A 17,939-nucleotide genomic window follows, 5' to 3' on the forward strand; every position below is an offset into this window, starting at 1 on the left:
TTTCGCGGCTTCTTTTACTCTCTGAGGTAACGAAGGGAAATGATTTATTTTTCCTTGTTAAAGAAGAATGTTAGTGTAACGAGCGAAAGGGTGGTGGTGGTGCTTGGGAGGTGTCGGGGGTTGGCTGTGAAAGTCGGAACCTCTATTTAGGAAGTTAATTAACCAGTCAGGGCATCTGGATGATTAATGGGCTTTTTAAAAAGCACGAGGAAGGGGGACGCGATCTCCTGTCGCAAAGTTAGAAGACAAGGGGGAACCAAGAATCCCGCCCCGCACGTAGAAAGCTAGTAAATCAGGAAGAAGGCTGGGCCAATACCCGCTTTCTGGGCTTGCTGGCTTTCTACATGCGTGAAAGCGCGTAGTTGCCTCAATCTCCCCACACGTGTGCAGATTTCTATGCTTTTTAAGCTGAGTGGGGAGCGGAAAAGGTATTCGAGCCGTTTATGCAGCCCGATCTCAGTCACCCTCAGTCTCCTGCAGCTTGAACTGGTGCAATTCCCAGGTAAAGGCCGGTTGCCTCGACTGTGTGAACGTGTCACAGGAGGCTGGAGGCAAAAATGACAGGACGCCCTACAGATCGAGGAAGTCTTCCCCGAATGCTGAAGTATTCTGAAGAAAGCCACTTCTTTCAGTGCAACTTCACCCGGCAGCAAGTCCTGCTAACGTTTAAGCGTCCCTGGACAGTAAACGTTTTAAAAGGGTGGTTGTGAATGAGCGTGAAACTGTTGATTTGCCTTCGGGCAAGGGTCCCCAATCTTTCTAAGGCTGCAGATGCCCTTGGAGTTTTGAGAGGAGGTGGGTGAGTGCCACCCAAAATGGCTGCCACAAGGGGTGGAGGCAAACATAATGCTTTCTTCCTTGCTTTGCAAAAGAAATGCAGGAGGAGAAGGGAGAAAAGAGAAGGAGGAGTAAAAAGAATGAAAGCCTGAAGGGGGAAAGGGCTCACATACTACCTAAGGAAAGTGTGGGTACTTAGCTTACAAGTCCTCCTGATCCTCCAGTGGCTATGGCTGCTGTTATAGGTGAAGAAAACCCTTTCCTTTGTATGAAGGCAGCTAATAGTAAGATTTTCCTTACAATGGCCCTGCCTACTTTCTGAAAAGCTTGGTGGGTACCATGGAAAGTGTTGGTGGGTGGGTCCCCCTGGGGGGGGGGGGTTCCATGCTGGGGAACCTTGCCTTAAGGACAAGGCAGATTTCCCCAGACAATACTAACATGATATTTGATTATTTTAATTTACCTAGTTGTGGGTGTTTTCTCCATGGGTGCTAGTTGTTACAAGATGGTCTCCTGTGCTGTCAGAGTTTGACATTATCAGCTTAAAGGTGCAGGTGGTGATGTGTAAAGAAAAAGGTGCCTGACAGATTGGAAGAGAGAGCTTTGAGTTGGCTGGAATACGGGTGCGGTTTGGGGGACAGGGCTTGTGGGTTTGTTCCCTTTTAGGAGTGCCTCTTTGCCTCCCATTACACTTTGCTTGTTTGTATATTTGTCTTACAATATCTTGTGAGACATTAGACACCATTTTGGGTTGCTGTAGCAACTCAGCCAGATAAGGGAGAAGGGGGTAGTGGAGAAAAGGACCCCCTAGCCTTAAGACTGTTAGTCAAGCATCACATTTTTCTAATTTAAGTGCTGTAGGCAGAAAAAACTGTGTAAATGTTTCTGATTTCCAGGCACTTTACTGAAGACATGGCAAACGTTACTCCAAGAAAAAGAAAATACAGTTCTTCTACTTCTGATTGGTGAGGATTGTAGTACACATTTCTAAAGTTTTAGGATGACTTCTTACCCCTAAGTCTACCATTAGTAACAGCTGACAAGTATGAATAAAACACATTCCTGTTAATTTTGCAATACTGCAGAACAGAAGTAATACTTTTGGTGGTAATTATATAACTGATAATGTGTAATTATAGGTTATTTCACATACATCTTTAATTCTTCCCTCTACAAATTTAGAAATGGACAACTACAGAGTCATCATTGACATGTTCCTTGCTTAGAGGGGCACTATTAAGATGACTGAGAATATTGATGTATGACATTTGTTCAAATCCAGTCTAAACATGGAACAGTAGTATATTTCAATATAGTTTTGTATTCACAAAGTAAGTTCATTGTCCCAAGATATGGGAAGTGACATAAATTATTATTTGGAGTTGAAACAATGCTGAGATAGCTCAATTCTTATTGAAACGTATAGGATGAATTATTACTGTAACTTCACTTTTTTGTAGCTGTCAGTTGGTGTATGGGAATCCAGTAAAAAAACTGATGTTGGAGTTCACTGAGGATCGGTCTGTGGTGAAGACGCTTGCAGGTCACAGTGCTGCATCTCTGAGAAAGCAAACTCCTGACTTTCAAGAGAATGATAAAGAAAACCGCCACTTGCTTCAGAGGTCAACCAAATCACAGAAGTTGGATTCTTCTCCACTACAGACAGCCAGTGTGCCAGGAAGGATACAAAGGGAGTTCCAGCAGAGAACGTCCCCTATATCTGGGACCACACACAGTTCCGTTGTGTCCTCCAGCTCCTTTTATAGCAAAGGGAAACCATATCTCAGTATACTGGAGAGAAAGCTGGCCAATGAAAGCCTTCCTCTTGGTCCAAGAAAAGAGGAAGGCAACCTACCTATTGCCAACAAGACAGAGATAGCCCAGGTGAAAGTAAAGCCAGCCATGAAAACCAGCTCAAAACTATCCAAGTGCTCGGTACCCTTGAGGCAGTCCAAGACTTTGTCAAGAAATGCCAAAAAGGCTAAAACAGACATGACCTCTGCAAAGCCTGTTCAACAGAAAGAGAATGTTAATTCTGTCATTGAAAAGAAAATGGAAACTCCTTTCAGAATCTTAAGCATGAAATTCAAACCTGTGCTGAAACTCCAGACAGGTGCAGCATTCTTCACCACTGGGAAGAAGAGGCCCCTTGGCTCTAAGAAGGAGCTTTCATCTCCGTCATCACAGCACTCTGTCAACAAGTCTGTGATGAAGGAGAAGCAGGACAGAGTCCAAGCCTGTACAGAACTCCATTTGTCCACTGAAAACAAAGCTGTTGAGACTGGCAGAAAAAGAAACCAAATGTATGAGCCCCCAAATCAGGAGAAACAAGACCATGTGGAGGATATTGGGACACTGTCTCCTAACACAAGCCAAGATATGAAGACCGTATATAAACTGAACCTTTTGCAGAAAACTGAGGTCCTTCAACCTCCTCGCTCCAGTTGCTCAAACACCGTAGATCAAAAGGCAGTTGATATGGAGGTATGTAGAATTTGTGAAAGCTGGTAGGCTGTTCAGTGTACACACTAATGTTCACACCTTTGTTTCTGTAGTAATGCACAATATAAATTGCTGTGGGCAGTTTTGTTCTCTGGAGGGGTATGGAATGTTACAAAATACTACATGTGAACAAGTTGTAATTTAACATCAGTATTCTAGCAGTCTCAGTTCCCAGATACACATTAGCAATCTGAGGGTGCTGAAAACTACCAGCCCTGACTGATTCTAACTGGATTGTAATCAGAAACTTATTTTTGACTTAGTTTTTCCGAACAAGGCTGGGTTGGAGTGAGCCCTTAGGTCTGAAAGACCTTTAAACACTTGTTTGGTTAATGCCATACCCCTAAATAAACACGAGTACAATCCTGTTTTCTGAGATAGTCCGTTTTCTTTCCAGCACCACATCTTTGGAGAAAATCATGTGGTGCTGTTGTATGATATAATGATGGGGGTTCAGTCTGGCAACATTTGTGTTTTGGAATATAGTTTGCTTGCTTTATTTATTTATTTATTATATTTATACCCCACCCATCCCACAAGCAGGCTCAGGGCGGCTAACAAAATGGTACAATGTACCTGATTGGCATATATAAAACTTAAAAACTCTATAAAATATCATAGACAAATAATTTAGGACATAAGTTAGCAATTACCAATGAAGTGCATACAATACTACAAATTAGATGGCGTGCTTCCAGATCTCATTCTGCATTATTCCACCGATCATCATCCCTCGCGCCGGAAGGCCTAGCGATATGTCTGGGCCAGATCTAAGATCCAAGCATTCACTAGGATCATTGGTGGTAACAGCGGTGGCGGCTCCTATTGAAAGGTCTGGTAGAAGAGTTGCTGCATTTTGCCTTGCTCAATCTGGTGGTTGCTGCATTTTGCCTTGCTCAAGAGAACACAGTAACAAGGCAAGACCAGTCCCCCCCCCCAAAAAAAGCAAATAAGTTACCTAGATAGTCTCCGAGCACTAACCTGAACTGTACTGGCTTAGCTTCAGCGTTTGCTGAGTCATGTACCTTCAGACCATTCCCTGGAGTCCATATTGCCAGTGTGGTGTAGTGGTTAAGAGTGGTGGACTCTAATCTGGAGAACTGATTTGATTCCCCACTCCTCCACATGAAGCCTGCTGGGTGACCTTGGGCCAGTCACAGTTCTCTCAGAACTTTCTCAGCTCCACCTACCTCCTAAGATGCCTGTTGTGGGGAGAGAAGGGGGAGGCGATTGTAAGCTGCCTTGAGACTCCTTAGCATAGAAAAAGTGGGAGGGGTTTAAAGACCAACTCTTTTTCATATTGGAAACTATCACCTGAAAATGTCTTTGTTTACAAAATGTTTGTCTGCCACAGGTCTCTGAAGAGATCTCAGAAGGACCATCCAGCAACAAGGATGAGCATGAGAATGCCTCTTCCAGTAAGGTCCACATTGAGACTACTAAGTGTAAGTAGCATTGCAATCCTCTAAGCATTTACTATGTTGTTATAAAAACGGGATATGAAATTTAGTACTATCCCATTCTTCAGCATTTTCATACGAATACCAGGAATACAATGCATTTGGTAATTGGGGCATACACTTGAGTAAAGTACATGTGGAAAATCTCAAAGGTTTTTCTTCCCTTTCCAAGCATCCTCTGTGGCAGATGTTTTCCATCCTGTTTTGAATATACCTTCTGACAACAAAAAAAGGTAATCTTTTTCATAATTAAAGAAAAGTGAATTGATACTTTTTATGAACTGTTTTTCTTCTTGGTTTAAGTCCAAATGTGGCATAAAACTGTGGGAAGACTTACTATGATAATGGAGCTTAGTCCTGCTTTACCGTTGTCTTTGTAGTGGTCCTGAGATAAACATCAAATGGAGGCTTAGTGAAATCCAACACAAACTGCAATTAAAATGGTAACCTACCAACTTCTTTGGGAAGGGGATCTTGGCAAATTCTATGTATGGAAGAGGGCTTGTCTGCTGCCTCCTCCCAGCCCTGGGATTTGTTAGCTTGTTCCAAGGCAATGTCTCATTAACCCCTGGCTCTGGTGTTAACATCCAGGCCTGTGTAGGATGCAGGATCCTTGGTTAATGCCTATGAAAATGGGGCTGTTCCGGTGAAGTAGGAGATGCTTACATAGCACAAGGGCATTCTGTTTGCTCTTAGCATCAGTGCAGGCTGTCACATGAATACATGATGCTGTGGCTTATACTGAATCAGACCGTGGGTCCATCAAGGTGAGTATTGCTTACTCAGATTGGCAGTGACTCTCCAGGATCTCAGGCAGAGGTCTTTCACATCACCAAATGCATGGTCCTTTTAACCAGAGATGCCAGAGGTTGAGCCTGGGACCTTCTGCATGCCAAGCAGATGCTCTACCACTGAGCCATGGCACCTCCCACATCTACTGTTACTTTACATGATGTAATAAATGCAATCCTCTAGCTACCTTAGTAGCTGTGCTATAAATGACAACTTTTTAACATACATAGCATTGTTAATATTTATTCTACAATAATTCAGAGACACCATGTAACTACAAATCAACTATTTAAAGAATCCAACTGAATTTGTATTTTAATTTTTTTTTAAATCCAAACTTTAAAATCTCTGGCTCTGTACCTTTTAGTGTTGCCATTTCAGTATCTAAGCTGTGGACTGATTCTTGGAATTCATGGTGCAGATGGAGCAAATTTTTGTTCTGGCTGGCTGTGTGGTAAAGCATCCTCCATTTATTTATTGAGCTCATACTGGACAAGATGTGCAGAAGAGTGCACCACCAGGCATTATCTTGCGAGCATAATACTTTAGAATTATATAGCTCAAAACTAATGCTTTGAAGCATGCGCCAAATGCCTGTGTGGAACGAGGGACACTCTTGAAGCTCACTTCTATAAATAGGTGAATCAAGTCACACCGGTTGCAATTTTTCTGGCGAAGTGTGGGGTTTGATTGCTCTGTTCCAGGGACCAGCTGACCAGTGTGGTCTGACTTTTGCGCAGAATGGATAACTAAAAAGGGAAGTATGAATTGCCCCAGAGTTTCCACAGAATTATGTTGGTGATACACCTAAACAAATAATTCCAGGCTGCAGGTTCTCCCAGATGAGCAGACTACACTTGTGGAGCACAGTCCTGTTGTGCAGAAGGTTCCTACCATACTGAAAACCAGCAAGAAGGCAAAGGATTTACGCAAAGATTTAAAAGATCAGATGGTCATTGTGAGTATATTTTTATATGTGGTGATATGGCTTCAAAGGAAAATTGCAGTGTTGTATACTTTAAGGCAGGGGTGTCAAACTCATTTGTTATGAAGGCCGGATCTGACATAAATGAGACCTTGTTGGGCCGGGCCATGTGTGTCATAAGATATAATGCCAGGTAGCGGAGATAATAAACTTTATAAAGGACACAAACACAAAGGAGGGTTTTTTTGCTTAAAATAAAAATATGCTTAAAACATTAGCACTCTTGCAGTGTTTTTTATTTAACAGCGTCTGATAACTGACACCTCTTGCTCTGAATTATTGCATCAAAATGTCTGTGCTGTTGCAATCTTGAGTATGCTGTTCAGGTGTGTATCTGTAAGCCGCAAACCTACGATGACGCAGCAGCAGCAGAACTGGAAGAAGAAGCAGAAGACAGCCAATTCCACTGCGGGCCTGATAGAAGCCCTCCAGGGGCCTCATCTGGCCCCTGGGCCGTATGTTTGACACCCCTGCTTTAAGGGTTTCTACTTAACCCTGTAGAGTGCAGTAACTGATCTTGTATCAGCCAGAAAGACTATTCTGTGTGTTTCTATTTTAGACCTCCTTTCAAATGTCAATTTATCTGTGCCAGTCTAAAATACAGTTACACTGTCTCTGCCCTCACAGGATGCTGGTCAGAAACATTTTGGTGCCACTGTTTGCAAAGCATGTGGCATGGTTTACTCGGCTGCCAGCCCAGAGGATGAAGCACAGCATGTCCAGTACCACCAGAGGTTCCTTGAGGGAATAAAATATGTGGTAAGAGAAAAGCTAGATGAGCCACAGTCCCTTTTCTGAATGTCTTTAATCTTGTTCTGGACAACAGAGATCCCAGGAATGAAGCTCACTAAATGGAATAGTAATTGGCAGTTGCTAGGAACCTGAGTAGAATCTGACTGGCAGCTGAAAATTCCAAATAGTCACTTATTCCAGCAATCTCTATTGAGTTATTTTGTGTGTTGCTATATATATAAGTTCGCTTGGGCATTTTCCAGGTTGCCACTAGAGATCAATGGTGGGGAACAAGCAAGGGGGGGATCTTTTTTAATTGTAGTTTTAATACATTGAGGTTTTTTGTTTTGAGCTCCAAGTGATTAGAAGTCTACATTTTTCTCCCCCTTTTCTCTTCTCTTGGCAGGGCTGGAAGAACGAACGTGTAGTTGCAGAATTCTGGGATGGGAAAATTATCTTGGTCCGGCAGGGTGATCCAAAATATGCCACCAAGAAGGTATACTGTAGAGGTTTTCTCCTGGCTTTGCTTCTCCTGCTGTGAAGTGGTACAAAGCTGCTACCTATCAGTTTTTGGGATGATCCAAAGTTTTTGTCTTCTTGAGTGAATTTTTTTTTTTGCCCCGTCACATGACACAAGTAATGATTATATAAATATCTAACACACATTCTTCTTGAGTTATATGCCCTAGTTTGATTTTTTTAAATAAGGAAAACAGGGAGATTAAAAACTCAGCTATTTTCTTTATTAGTTTTTTCCTTTTCAATTGATTACTTGAAATTAAATTGATTTGACTTTTTGAAGTATTTTATTTAAAGCAAAATAGTGTTATGATAAAGAATTATTTCATAGCCACACATTACTAAGCAGACAGAAAATGCTTACTGCTTGTCCCAGATCTTGATTGCTACTTCGATTAGTATAGAGTCCCCTCCTATTGTTTCCTTAGCTATCTGATTCAAGGTACAGTAGATTACTTTATCAAGAAAAGTTCCTTTTGAGACCTGGCAATTTTTCACCTCTATAATTGAGTTCAACCACTCTCATTTTTCTTTTATAGGTGGAAGGTGTACGGGAGCTAGTCGATAATGAACTTGGGTTTAAACAGGTGGCTCTGGCTTGTCCAACCCAGACTCAAACATATCTGTTTGTATCACTTAACAAGGTAGTTGGTTGTTTAATCGCTGAACCAGTCAGGCAGGTGAGTAACGCATAATGTGAAGTGTGAAAAGCTATTTCTGGGTGTATCCTTGATGGGAAAAGTCATTCTTGGAGGTGTTTCTGGCTCCACAAGCAAGCAACTTTAATTCCAAGAAACATATGTTGCTGGGAATCTCTTATTATGCCAAAAACAGGATTTGGTCACTGGGGCAGCAGGGAATATTTGTTTGTCAAAGGTATGGGGGAAACAGTTGTCTGTCAAATCCCCCTTGCTTTCTATAACCTTGTAAGGCACTTCATTAGCAGAGAACATTGGCTGAGGATCTCCTTTGTGCCTGTATTTCTAGGCCCTTGCTTAAGGAGTTGTGGTCAGCTGTCATTTACTAAAATGGACTGCCTGTTGTGCGATGCTCCTTCCACAGGGACAAGAGGGAAATAATAGTCTGATTGCAAGAAGAGAATTGCCCAGCTTTATTAGAGTTTAATCCTTAACTGTTCATGGATAAAGAAAATAAGTGTGTAAAGGGAATGTTTCAAGTAAAATGAAAGCACACACACTTCTGACCTATGCTTCAGAATGAGTCTGTCTTCAGAATCCTTCAACTAGTTCATTTTATTATAAAAAATCTTACTGAGATGCAGTTTTTGTGAAGTGGCCTTATTCCTCTGGGGTTTTATTGGCTTTAGCTGTTGACACAAGTAGTCTGTATTAGTCTTTTGCAACAAAAACAGTAGTTACTTGATTTATTATAGCATAACAGGTTTATTATAGCATGATGTATCTGGGATTTGAGTGGCTTGTAAGCACAATTCAGTAGAGAGTAAAAGCTTTGTTGTCTGGTACTTGCAGGGAATGAGGGCTGCCAGTTAATTGAATGTGCCAAATACTCAAGTTTATTGTTCTGCCCCGCCCCTTATCCAATGGAATCCACAGCAACCAGACCTCATTCCCTTGGAAATGCAATGGCAACAGTCCCCATACCTGGTAGGACCACCCCACTCCCCAAGCCACAGAGCTATCCTATGCAGCAGGAAACAAACAGGTCATCTGCCTGGGGAGCTCTCCAGCAGAGGTAGGCTGGAGGGGGCGGAGGCAACTGAGAATGATGTTAGTTGGCAGCCCAGGTTGAAATGGGGTGGTAGGCAGGGTATGATGACTGAGAGAGAGAGGAGTTTGCTCTCTGAGTGGTGCTGACTAACTACGTATTCCAGGTAATCAAGTGCTGGATAAATAAAGCATCAAAGAACAAATCACAGGATTTGTAGCTTTTGATAGACAGTGGCACTCACCAAAAGCAACATGTATTTCAGCAAGTGCAGATACCATCTGTCCCGTAAGACTGCCTTTCGATATAGGCTTGTTGGTGCTTCCCCATTCCACCCCTTTGTAGGCTATTTGTATTTTTCCTAGGCTTTTCGAGTGATTTCTGAGCCAGCAGAATGTCCCACTAAGAATAGCCTGGAGCATCATCGTGCCTGGTGCTGCTCAACAAAGCCAGAAAAAGTGGTCTGTGGTGTCAGTAGAATCTGGGTGTTTAGCCTGATGCGGAGAAAGGGCATTGCCAGACGCTTGGTGGATGTTGTCAGGTAAGAAACTATGCTGACTCTTCCAATTCAAAAAATGAACTGAAGCCCAGAATTCAACGCAAGATGTTTCCTCGGGGACACAGCCCAATTTTAGCTTGGGTTAAGGGAGAAATAACAAGCACACCGTTCATTTACCCCTGAAGTTGATTCACCTTCTAATATTGCAAGAGGGAGCTTTGAGCTTGTCTGTCAACTCTCCCCCCAGCAGGATCCAAGTAGCATTTAATTGTTGGATTCCAGCCAGAGAAGTAAGCTAAGAGTTTATGAGTGAAATGGTCCCATCATGGCTTGCATGTTTTCACTAGCCTTGTTTTTTAAAAATATGTTTTCTGCAGGATGATTCTTACTCACATTGATAGGAGCTACTACTAAAAGAGTCAGTTCAACATGGGAATTCACACCTGCATAAAACACCCTGTTAAGAATCAGTACTTGTGTGCATACTTTTTGTCTGCAATATGCCCCCCACAAATTATTCACCCAGTGTAAGAGAGAATAAACTAATATGTGCAACACATTCTAGTCTGTTAGCAGAGTATTTGAAATAAGCATTTTCCCTTAATGCTAGAAGCATGCACAGTGAAAAGATGAGGGAAAGGGCATTCTGTACAGTCCTGAGCAGTGTTCCCTCTAAGCTGAGTTAGTGTGAGCTAGCTCACAGTTTTTTAGCCTCTGGCTCACACATTTTTGTCTTGGCTCAGGAAAGATGGCTCCAAAGCAAACTGATTTATGCAGTAGCCAAATCGCTCGCTTTCAACTTTAGTGCCAGTAGCTCACAAAATTGAATTTTTGCTCACAAGACTCCACAGCTTATTGAGAGCATTGGTCCTGGATACTTAATTTCTTCAACCTGCATATGGCTTATTTTACAGTTCAACAAAGTGAAATAATTTTTAAGGTAGGACTAGATACTTGTACTGTATTGGTAATCAGTTTTTATTTTCTATTCCAGACGTACATTTGTATTTGGCTCTTGCCTAAGCCCCGATGAAATCGCCTTTTCAGATCCCACACCAGATGGCAAGCTGTTTGCAGCCAAATATTGCCAAACCCCTAACTTTCTTGTTTATAATTTCCTTAATTAGGGCTGTGCAATTTCAGTATGTTTCAATGGAATTACTGACAGTTTTATCTTTTCTTTGGGGAAGGATGCCTGTTCTTCAGGGAGGTTAAGATTGAGATGTGGTGTTCAGTGTTAACTGAGAAATAGTATCAAGTTGCTGTCGTTTTCTGTAAAGTTTATTACTAAAATTAAAACTTCTAAAGTTGATTTATAAGAGAATAGTGACTAATACTATATCTAGTCTCTCTGGTTGATATTGAAAAGCTACCTAGATCATCTGCCTTTTGGTTCCCATCATATTCTTGGCAAACCTGGTGGGTTGCTTGTAGCTGGGCTTCTAGGTGTGAGAGATGAGAATCCTCTCAGTAAAAGCTGCTTTCTAGAAAGGAAATGGGCATGTGTGTGGAGTTTTATGCTGCTAAGGACAAATGAGCTATATTTTTGTACCTGGTGGTATATGTGCAGCACTGGTACTAATCCTGAAGTATTTCATGTAAGGGTAGAGACTGCATAGGCTGTGTCTACAAAGCGCTGAATTTCTTGCACTAAATTTTGTGAGTTGATCACATCTCTCCAAATAAATATTTGTGAATTAGCCTGTGCTGTATTTGTTTTTATTTTTTTGTGAGTATTTTGGTGTGTGCCTGGAAGTCATGGTTGACTTCCGGTGACCTCTAGTAGGGCTTGGAAATTTCAGAGAGGTGGCTTACTATTGCTTGCCTCTGCATCCTAGCTCTGGTATTCCTTGGAGGTCTCCCTTCCAAGTACTTGCCAGGGTCAGCCCTGCTTAGCTTCTGAAATCTGATGAGATCGGGCTTCTCTGGGCTATCCAGGTCAGGGCACCTGTGCTGTATGTGTTCTCTGCACCATTTAAGAACCAGCATATAGAAGAGGGTAACCAAGATGATTAAAAGGTTGAAGCACCTTCCCTATGAGGAAAGGCTGAAGAGTTTGGGACCTTTCAGTTTGGAAAAGAGATGACAGGGGAGGTCATAAAGATTAATAAAATTATGCAGGGAGAGTGTGGACAAAACTTTTTTCCCTCTCCCAAAATATTAGAAATTGAGTGCATCTGATGAAGTTGATGGGCAGGAGATTCAGAACAGAAAAAAGGAAATGCTCATTACACTATTTTTCCTCTGCCAGCAGATGTAGTGATAGCCACATGTACTTTAAAAGGGAATTAGACTAATTGAGGATAGTTCTGTCATAAGAACATTAGAAGAGTCCTGCTAGATCAGACCAGTGGTCCATCTAGTCCAGCGTCCTGCCCCACACAGTGGCCAACCAGAAAAACCTCTGCCTCTATGCCCTGTTGGCCCTCCAGAGGAACTGGTTGGTCACTGTGTAGGGAAGGATGCTGGACTAGATCAACCACTGGTCTGATCCAGCAAGGCTTTTCGTATGTTCTTAGGTAGTCTTCGAGTGTCAAAAAATTTTGCTTGTAAAGAAACTCTCAAAACTGACTCCCTTTCCTAGGGCTTTGTTTATAATACCCACCCCAACACACTTGCCCCAGAACCGTTAATGTTAGGCAGTGCTCTAAATACAGAGCCTGCCCTCAGATGGGGCCTCAATGTGCTTCTGCCCCCACTCCCTGTGAGCTAGAAAAGAGTATTGGTACCCAACAGGGATGATGGCCACAGCAGAGCTGAAGCAGCACCCATGGAAAGAGATTGTATTTAGGATGTAAAAAGGGGGTTAAAGCTTCAAAGGTGGTAATCTGAAAACCAAAGTTTCCTTCTAACTCAGCCTAGCTTGAAAAATGGCCCCTTACCGTGATGCAGCTGACCTGGCCACCTGGATCCATGCTATGGTGACATCTGGCCAAACTACTGTAATGCTATGGATCAGTATGGCTCTGATTCAGTACAATACACTGATTCAGTACAATACACTGCAGCTTGACTATTGTCAGGAGCTAGATGGAGCATGCACATTACTCCTATCTACTGACTGCCCATCAATTCCCAGGCTCAATTTAAAGTATTGATTATTACAAAACCCTTCATGGCCTTGGACCTTCATATCTATGAGACTGTCTCTCCCCCTTGCTCTGCCATGACAGCTGCACTCAGCTGAGTGGGGCTTCCTGCAGGTGCAACCTGTAAATGAACAAAATCAACAACTGCTCATACATGCGCCTTCTCCATTGGGATCCACACCATGTGGAATGATCTGCCTGAGGTGAGGAAGGCTCCTGGATTTCTGCAAACTGCAACACTGAATTTATTCAAGAGGGTAGCACTGTACCAAAGGCTTCACAAAGTTACTTGGATAAATCATTAGGGACTACAGTCTGTACTACTAGGTAATCCTATTGTGCAATTTTGCATCATTTAATTTGTTATAGAATCATAGAGTTGGAAAGGATCTCCAGGGTCATCTAGTCCAACCCACTGCACAATGCATGAAATTCACATGTACCTCCCCCCCCCCCCACCAAACACACCCAGTGACCCCTGCTCCATGCCCAGTAGATGGCAAAAATTACCCTCCAGGATCTCTGGCCAAACTGGTCTGGAGAAAACTTGCTTCCTGATTCCAGTGGTAATCAGCATTTCCCTGGGTGCGTAAGAAAGGGCCATGAGAACTAAGCGTTGATGCAACCCTTCCTGCCCTCTCTCCTGATCTGCCTAAGTTCACAGAATCAACATTTCTGTCAGATGGCCATCTAGCCTCTGCTTAAAAACCTCCAAAGTAGGAGAGCCCATCACACCCTGAGGAAGCCTGTTCCACTGAGAAATCACTCTGTCCAGAAATTCTCCCTAATGTTTAGCTGAAAACACTTTTGAGTTAATTTCAATCTGTTGCTTCTGGTCCAGCCTTCTGGGGCAACAGAAAACAACACACCATTCTCTAGATGACAGCCCTTCAAGTACTTGAAGATGGTTATTATATCACCTCTCAGTCATCTCTCCAGGCTAACATACCCAGCTCCTTCAACCTTTCTTCATAGGTCTTGGTCTCCAGATCCCTCACCATCTTCGTTACCTTCCTCTAGACACATTCCAGCTTGTCTATATCCTTCTTAAATTGTGGTGCCCAAGACTGAACACAATACTCTAGGTGAGGTCTAACCAGAGCAGAGTAGAGCGATACCATCACTTCGTGTGAACTGGAATCTGGACACTATACTTCTGTTGATACAGGCCAAAATCACATTTGCCTTTTTAACTACCACATCACACTGCTGATTCATGTTCAGTGTATGGACCCCTAGATCCTTTTCACACATACTACTGCCAGGACAAGTCTTCCCCATCCTATAATTATGCTTTTGATTTTTCCTACCTAAGTGCAGAACTTTACATTTATCCGTTAAAATTAATTTTGTTTTGGCCCAGTTTCACAGCCTGTCAAGATCATCCTGTATCCTGACTCTTGACTTCTACTGTATTTGCTAGTATCATCTGCAAATTTAATGAGCATTCCCCCTGTTCCTTCATCCAAATCATTTTGTCATGTTAACACTTCAGTTTTCCTTCAGTTCTGTTTTTTATTTCTGGTAGGTTCTACAACCCAAATCCTATTTCATTGTTTACTGAATGTCTCATCTTGTTGGTTGTATTGACTCGCTCTGTAATCCACCTTGAGTACAAGTGAGAAAGGTGGACTAAATAACAAGTAAAACATGCATCCTCATAATGCTACATGTCACTTTTACTTTTGCACTAGAGAGAAAAAGCTGAGATTCAACAGATTCATTCTCTTAATAGCAGCACTATTTCTCCAGGCAAGAAGCTCAAATAAAGGGAAGGCTCATTTTATTAAGAGAAAGGTGCCACTGCTAGTTGACTGGATGGGAGGGATTCATCCCAAGCCCCTGCTTCTGATGCTTCACTGGTCTTAACTACAGAACAAAGTTTGAGTACAGTAGAACCTTTAAGACCAACAAAGCTTTATGCATGCACACTTCGTCAGATACAGAAGTGTGTACGCACACAAAAGCTTATACCCAGAAGAAAACTTTGTTGATCTTAAAGGTGCCAGTGGACTCAAACTTTGTTCTGCTGCTTCAGAACATGGCTATGTACCTGAATCTGGTCTTTATATATAATAATCTCCCATTGCATCTCCTAAACAGGGCTTCACTTTTGGCCCTACAACCAATCCCAAGAGCAAACAGACTTTGGATAGCTAGCCAGGATGTTTTCCCTGCATACTCATTACTCAGTTACTTGCAATTGCAAATTCAGAAGTTCACAAATAATTTGTTATTCACGAAGAACTTCCTGCTTTGTTCTTCAAAATGGTGGTGTTTTATCAGTTGCAGAGGCCCAAATGAATTACACTGTATCTTGTTCTGTGCTTTCTTTATGCCACTTAAAGGTGAACACAGCCTTGTCATGCAAATTTGCCCTTCTGCTTTAGTTTAAGTTGCAATGAGAAAAGAAAGTGGAAGTTGCCTTTAAACAGTGTTTTTGAATAATGGAAATGGTAGTCTGTTGCCTTGCATAAACTAAATGAAGCTTGGCCCATTTAATTAGTATACTCCTTGGTGCCATTCCTCTTACATGAAACACCACTGTGTATATTAATGGAATATAAGATTAGTAGTACATAAATACCTAATATCTTTGTGAACTGAAAACAACTCAGGTGGGACATGATATCAGACTACTCTCTAAGAGGCTGCATTTTCTGTACTGACATCCTTGCCTTTCTCCCGGCAAGCATCTGTAACAGGAAATTAGTCTAGATCCTATATCCTATCCTGTGGCTTATTAAATCTGTCCTTGTTTCCTTTATCACTTCACCAAGCCTTGGCTCTGCTCAGGGTCAATTAGAAATAATTAGTAATTGAAAAGCAAGCCATAACTGTGAAAAGAGGGGGCAGGAACTTTCAGTTATTATAGACTAGTCAATCTCAAGAGTGTTTGCACCAGTCTCTCAATCTTTCCAGAGAAAGACCTTCCAAGTAATGGAATGTCTGCCTTTATAAATGTCCCACTGGTGGATTCCTGTTCAGCACCTGTGTTTCTGGCCAGTTTAGGAGGCTGAAATTGGTTTAGGGTTGCCAGCCCCAGGTGGGAATGGGAGATCTCCAGATTTTGTGGGCGGGGAAAGCCCCGCCCCCATGAGCCTGTGGGACTTCTCTGGTGTGATGATGTCACTTCTGTGTGATGCCACATGGCAACATCGCCCCACCCCCCACTCCCAGGGAGCTCCCTCCCACCCACCCCCACTGGTAAGGACCTGGCAGCCCTAGTTTGATTCCCAGTCCCTTATTCATATTTCCTAGTTCCTTTATTTGTAAATCTACAATAAATATTCAGGACAATTTAAAAGGTCTGAACCCCAAAATTAGGTTTGGACCACCACAAGTCATATAACCCCACATTCAGGGGACTCTGCCTTCCAAGTGGAGCTATACTGTTTCCTGGTCCAAAATTTGGTTCTTGTGTTAATTGCTCCAAAGTGGGGTGTCTCAGGAGAAACTCACCCTGATGAGGGTAGAAAGACAAAGTATAGATTTTGTAAATACTGTTCTGCTTTTGACCTATCCCCTAAGTGACTGCCTAGAATTTACCTTGCCGTGAAAACTGCTTCTCTATTACCCCATGCCCTTACTTAAAAAATTTAATCTATGACAATAAAAGTGATCCTCCATGGAGATATATCAAATCTAGCCAGGTCTGTATATACATGGAGTAAGATATCACCTTGGAACCATGGTCTGGGATTTGCCTGTCCTAGGAATATCCTGACACAGGCCTCCTGTTTTTGTCAAAAACATTTTAATCTGAAACAGAATCATATTCTTGTTGCAAAGGAGGTATCCAAGTCTGAGTGCTTCCAGGTGACACTTTCTCAGTGCCTAGTCCCACTGGCAGAAGTTGCCATGCATCTGCGAGCTACAAAAACACAGGGAGATCACGGTGCAAGAGAACAGCAGAAACAAAACGCAAAAGCAACCACCGTGACTCATGCTGTCACAATAAATCAATCATGTTAAAAATAAATCCTGTATTAGTGCCTTATTCAATGTCTTATAAGACATTATATTCCGTAAGACACTGAATAAAGCACTAATACAGGTTGTATTTTTAACATATTTATTAATTATGACAGCCTGAGTCATGGTGGTTGCTTTTGCATTTTGTTTCAGATGCATCTGTGAGCAGCTGAGAAAGATGCCAGGCCCCGGTCACGTGGGCCAGATAACGCAGGGGGAAGGCGTGGCTAATTGCTCCGGTGCAATTAGAGCCATCAGAACGCGATCTGACGCGTTGGTGGCAAACCACGGGTCCTGCCTGCGCATTAACAAGGGGCCGGCGCGATCACACCGCAGGAGTCCAGAGGCAGCACGTGGCAAACCATTTGCCACTACATACAAGGTACTGGTTTTTATTGCGGTATGCCACGGTTGCGCTCCACTTGCCAGATGTTGCGGTGTGATCGCGCCCCGATAATCCGCCCACCACCCATGGCTCTCCTGCGGCAAATTCGCTGTGTGACCAGGACCCCAGTTATGTTAAATAAAATAGTCTCTTAGCAAGGTAAACTAGTATCACTGCAGGGAAGCAAATGTCATACTTCGCAGCCCTCTTTAGTTATGTTGCTTCCTCAGAAATTGCATTAATAAAGACCTAGAACTAGTTTTAAGGAGCTGCGGTGGCTCAAGTGGTTAAGACGCTGAACTGCAGGCTGTGGAAGGTCAGTAGTTCAGCGGTTCAAGACCCGGGTGCCGCAAGACAGGGTGAGCTCCTGTCTCTAGTTCCAGCTCCTGCCAACCTAGCAGTTCGAAAGCAAGAAATTGCAAGTAGATAAATAGGTACCACTTCGGTGGGAAGGTAACAGCGTTCCGTGCGCCTTGGCGTTTAGTCATGCCGGCCACATGACCACGGAAACGTCTTCGGACAGCGCTGGCTCTTCGGC

The 17,939-nt window shown here is 42.7% G+C and overlaps 1 protein-coding gene across 1 annotated transcript; it reads left to right on the forward strand.

The window, feature by feature from the left end:
- The first annotated feature begins 1,677 nt into the window (after nucleotides 1-1,677).
- Nucleotides 1,678-11,079, forward strand: ESCO2 (establishment of sister chromatid cohesion N-acetyltransferase 2). The gene is made up of 10 exons (XM_015415165.1): nucleotides 1,678-1,742; nucleotides 2,238-3,261; nucleotides 4,634-4,724; nucleotides 4,912-4,972; nucleotides 6,357-6,489; nucleotides 7,144-7,275; nucleotides 7,655-7,744; nucleotides 8,307-8,447; nucleotides 9,819-9,994; nucleotides 10,947-11,079. Exons 1-10 carry the CDS (start codon nucleotides 1,690-1,692, stop codon nucleotides 11,077-11,079), a joined length of 2,034 nt encoding a protein of 677 aa, XP_015270651.1. The 5' UTR covers nucleotides 1,678-1,689.
- Nucleotides 11,080-17,939: the final 6,860 nt, after the last annotated feature.

The sequence above is a fragment of the Gekko japonicus genome, unplaced genomic scaffold, assembly GCF_001447785.1.
Source record: "Gekko japonicus isolate JY-2015 unplaced genomic scaffold, Gekko_japonicus_V1.1 scaffold63, whole genome shotgun sequence".
NCBI lineage: Eukaryota > Metazoa > Chordata > Lepidosauria > Squamata > Gekkonidae > Gekko > Gekko japonicus.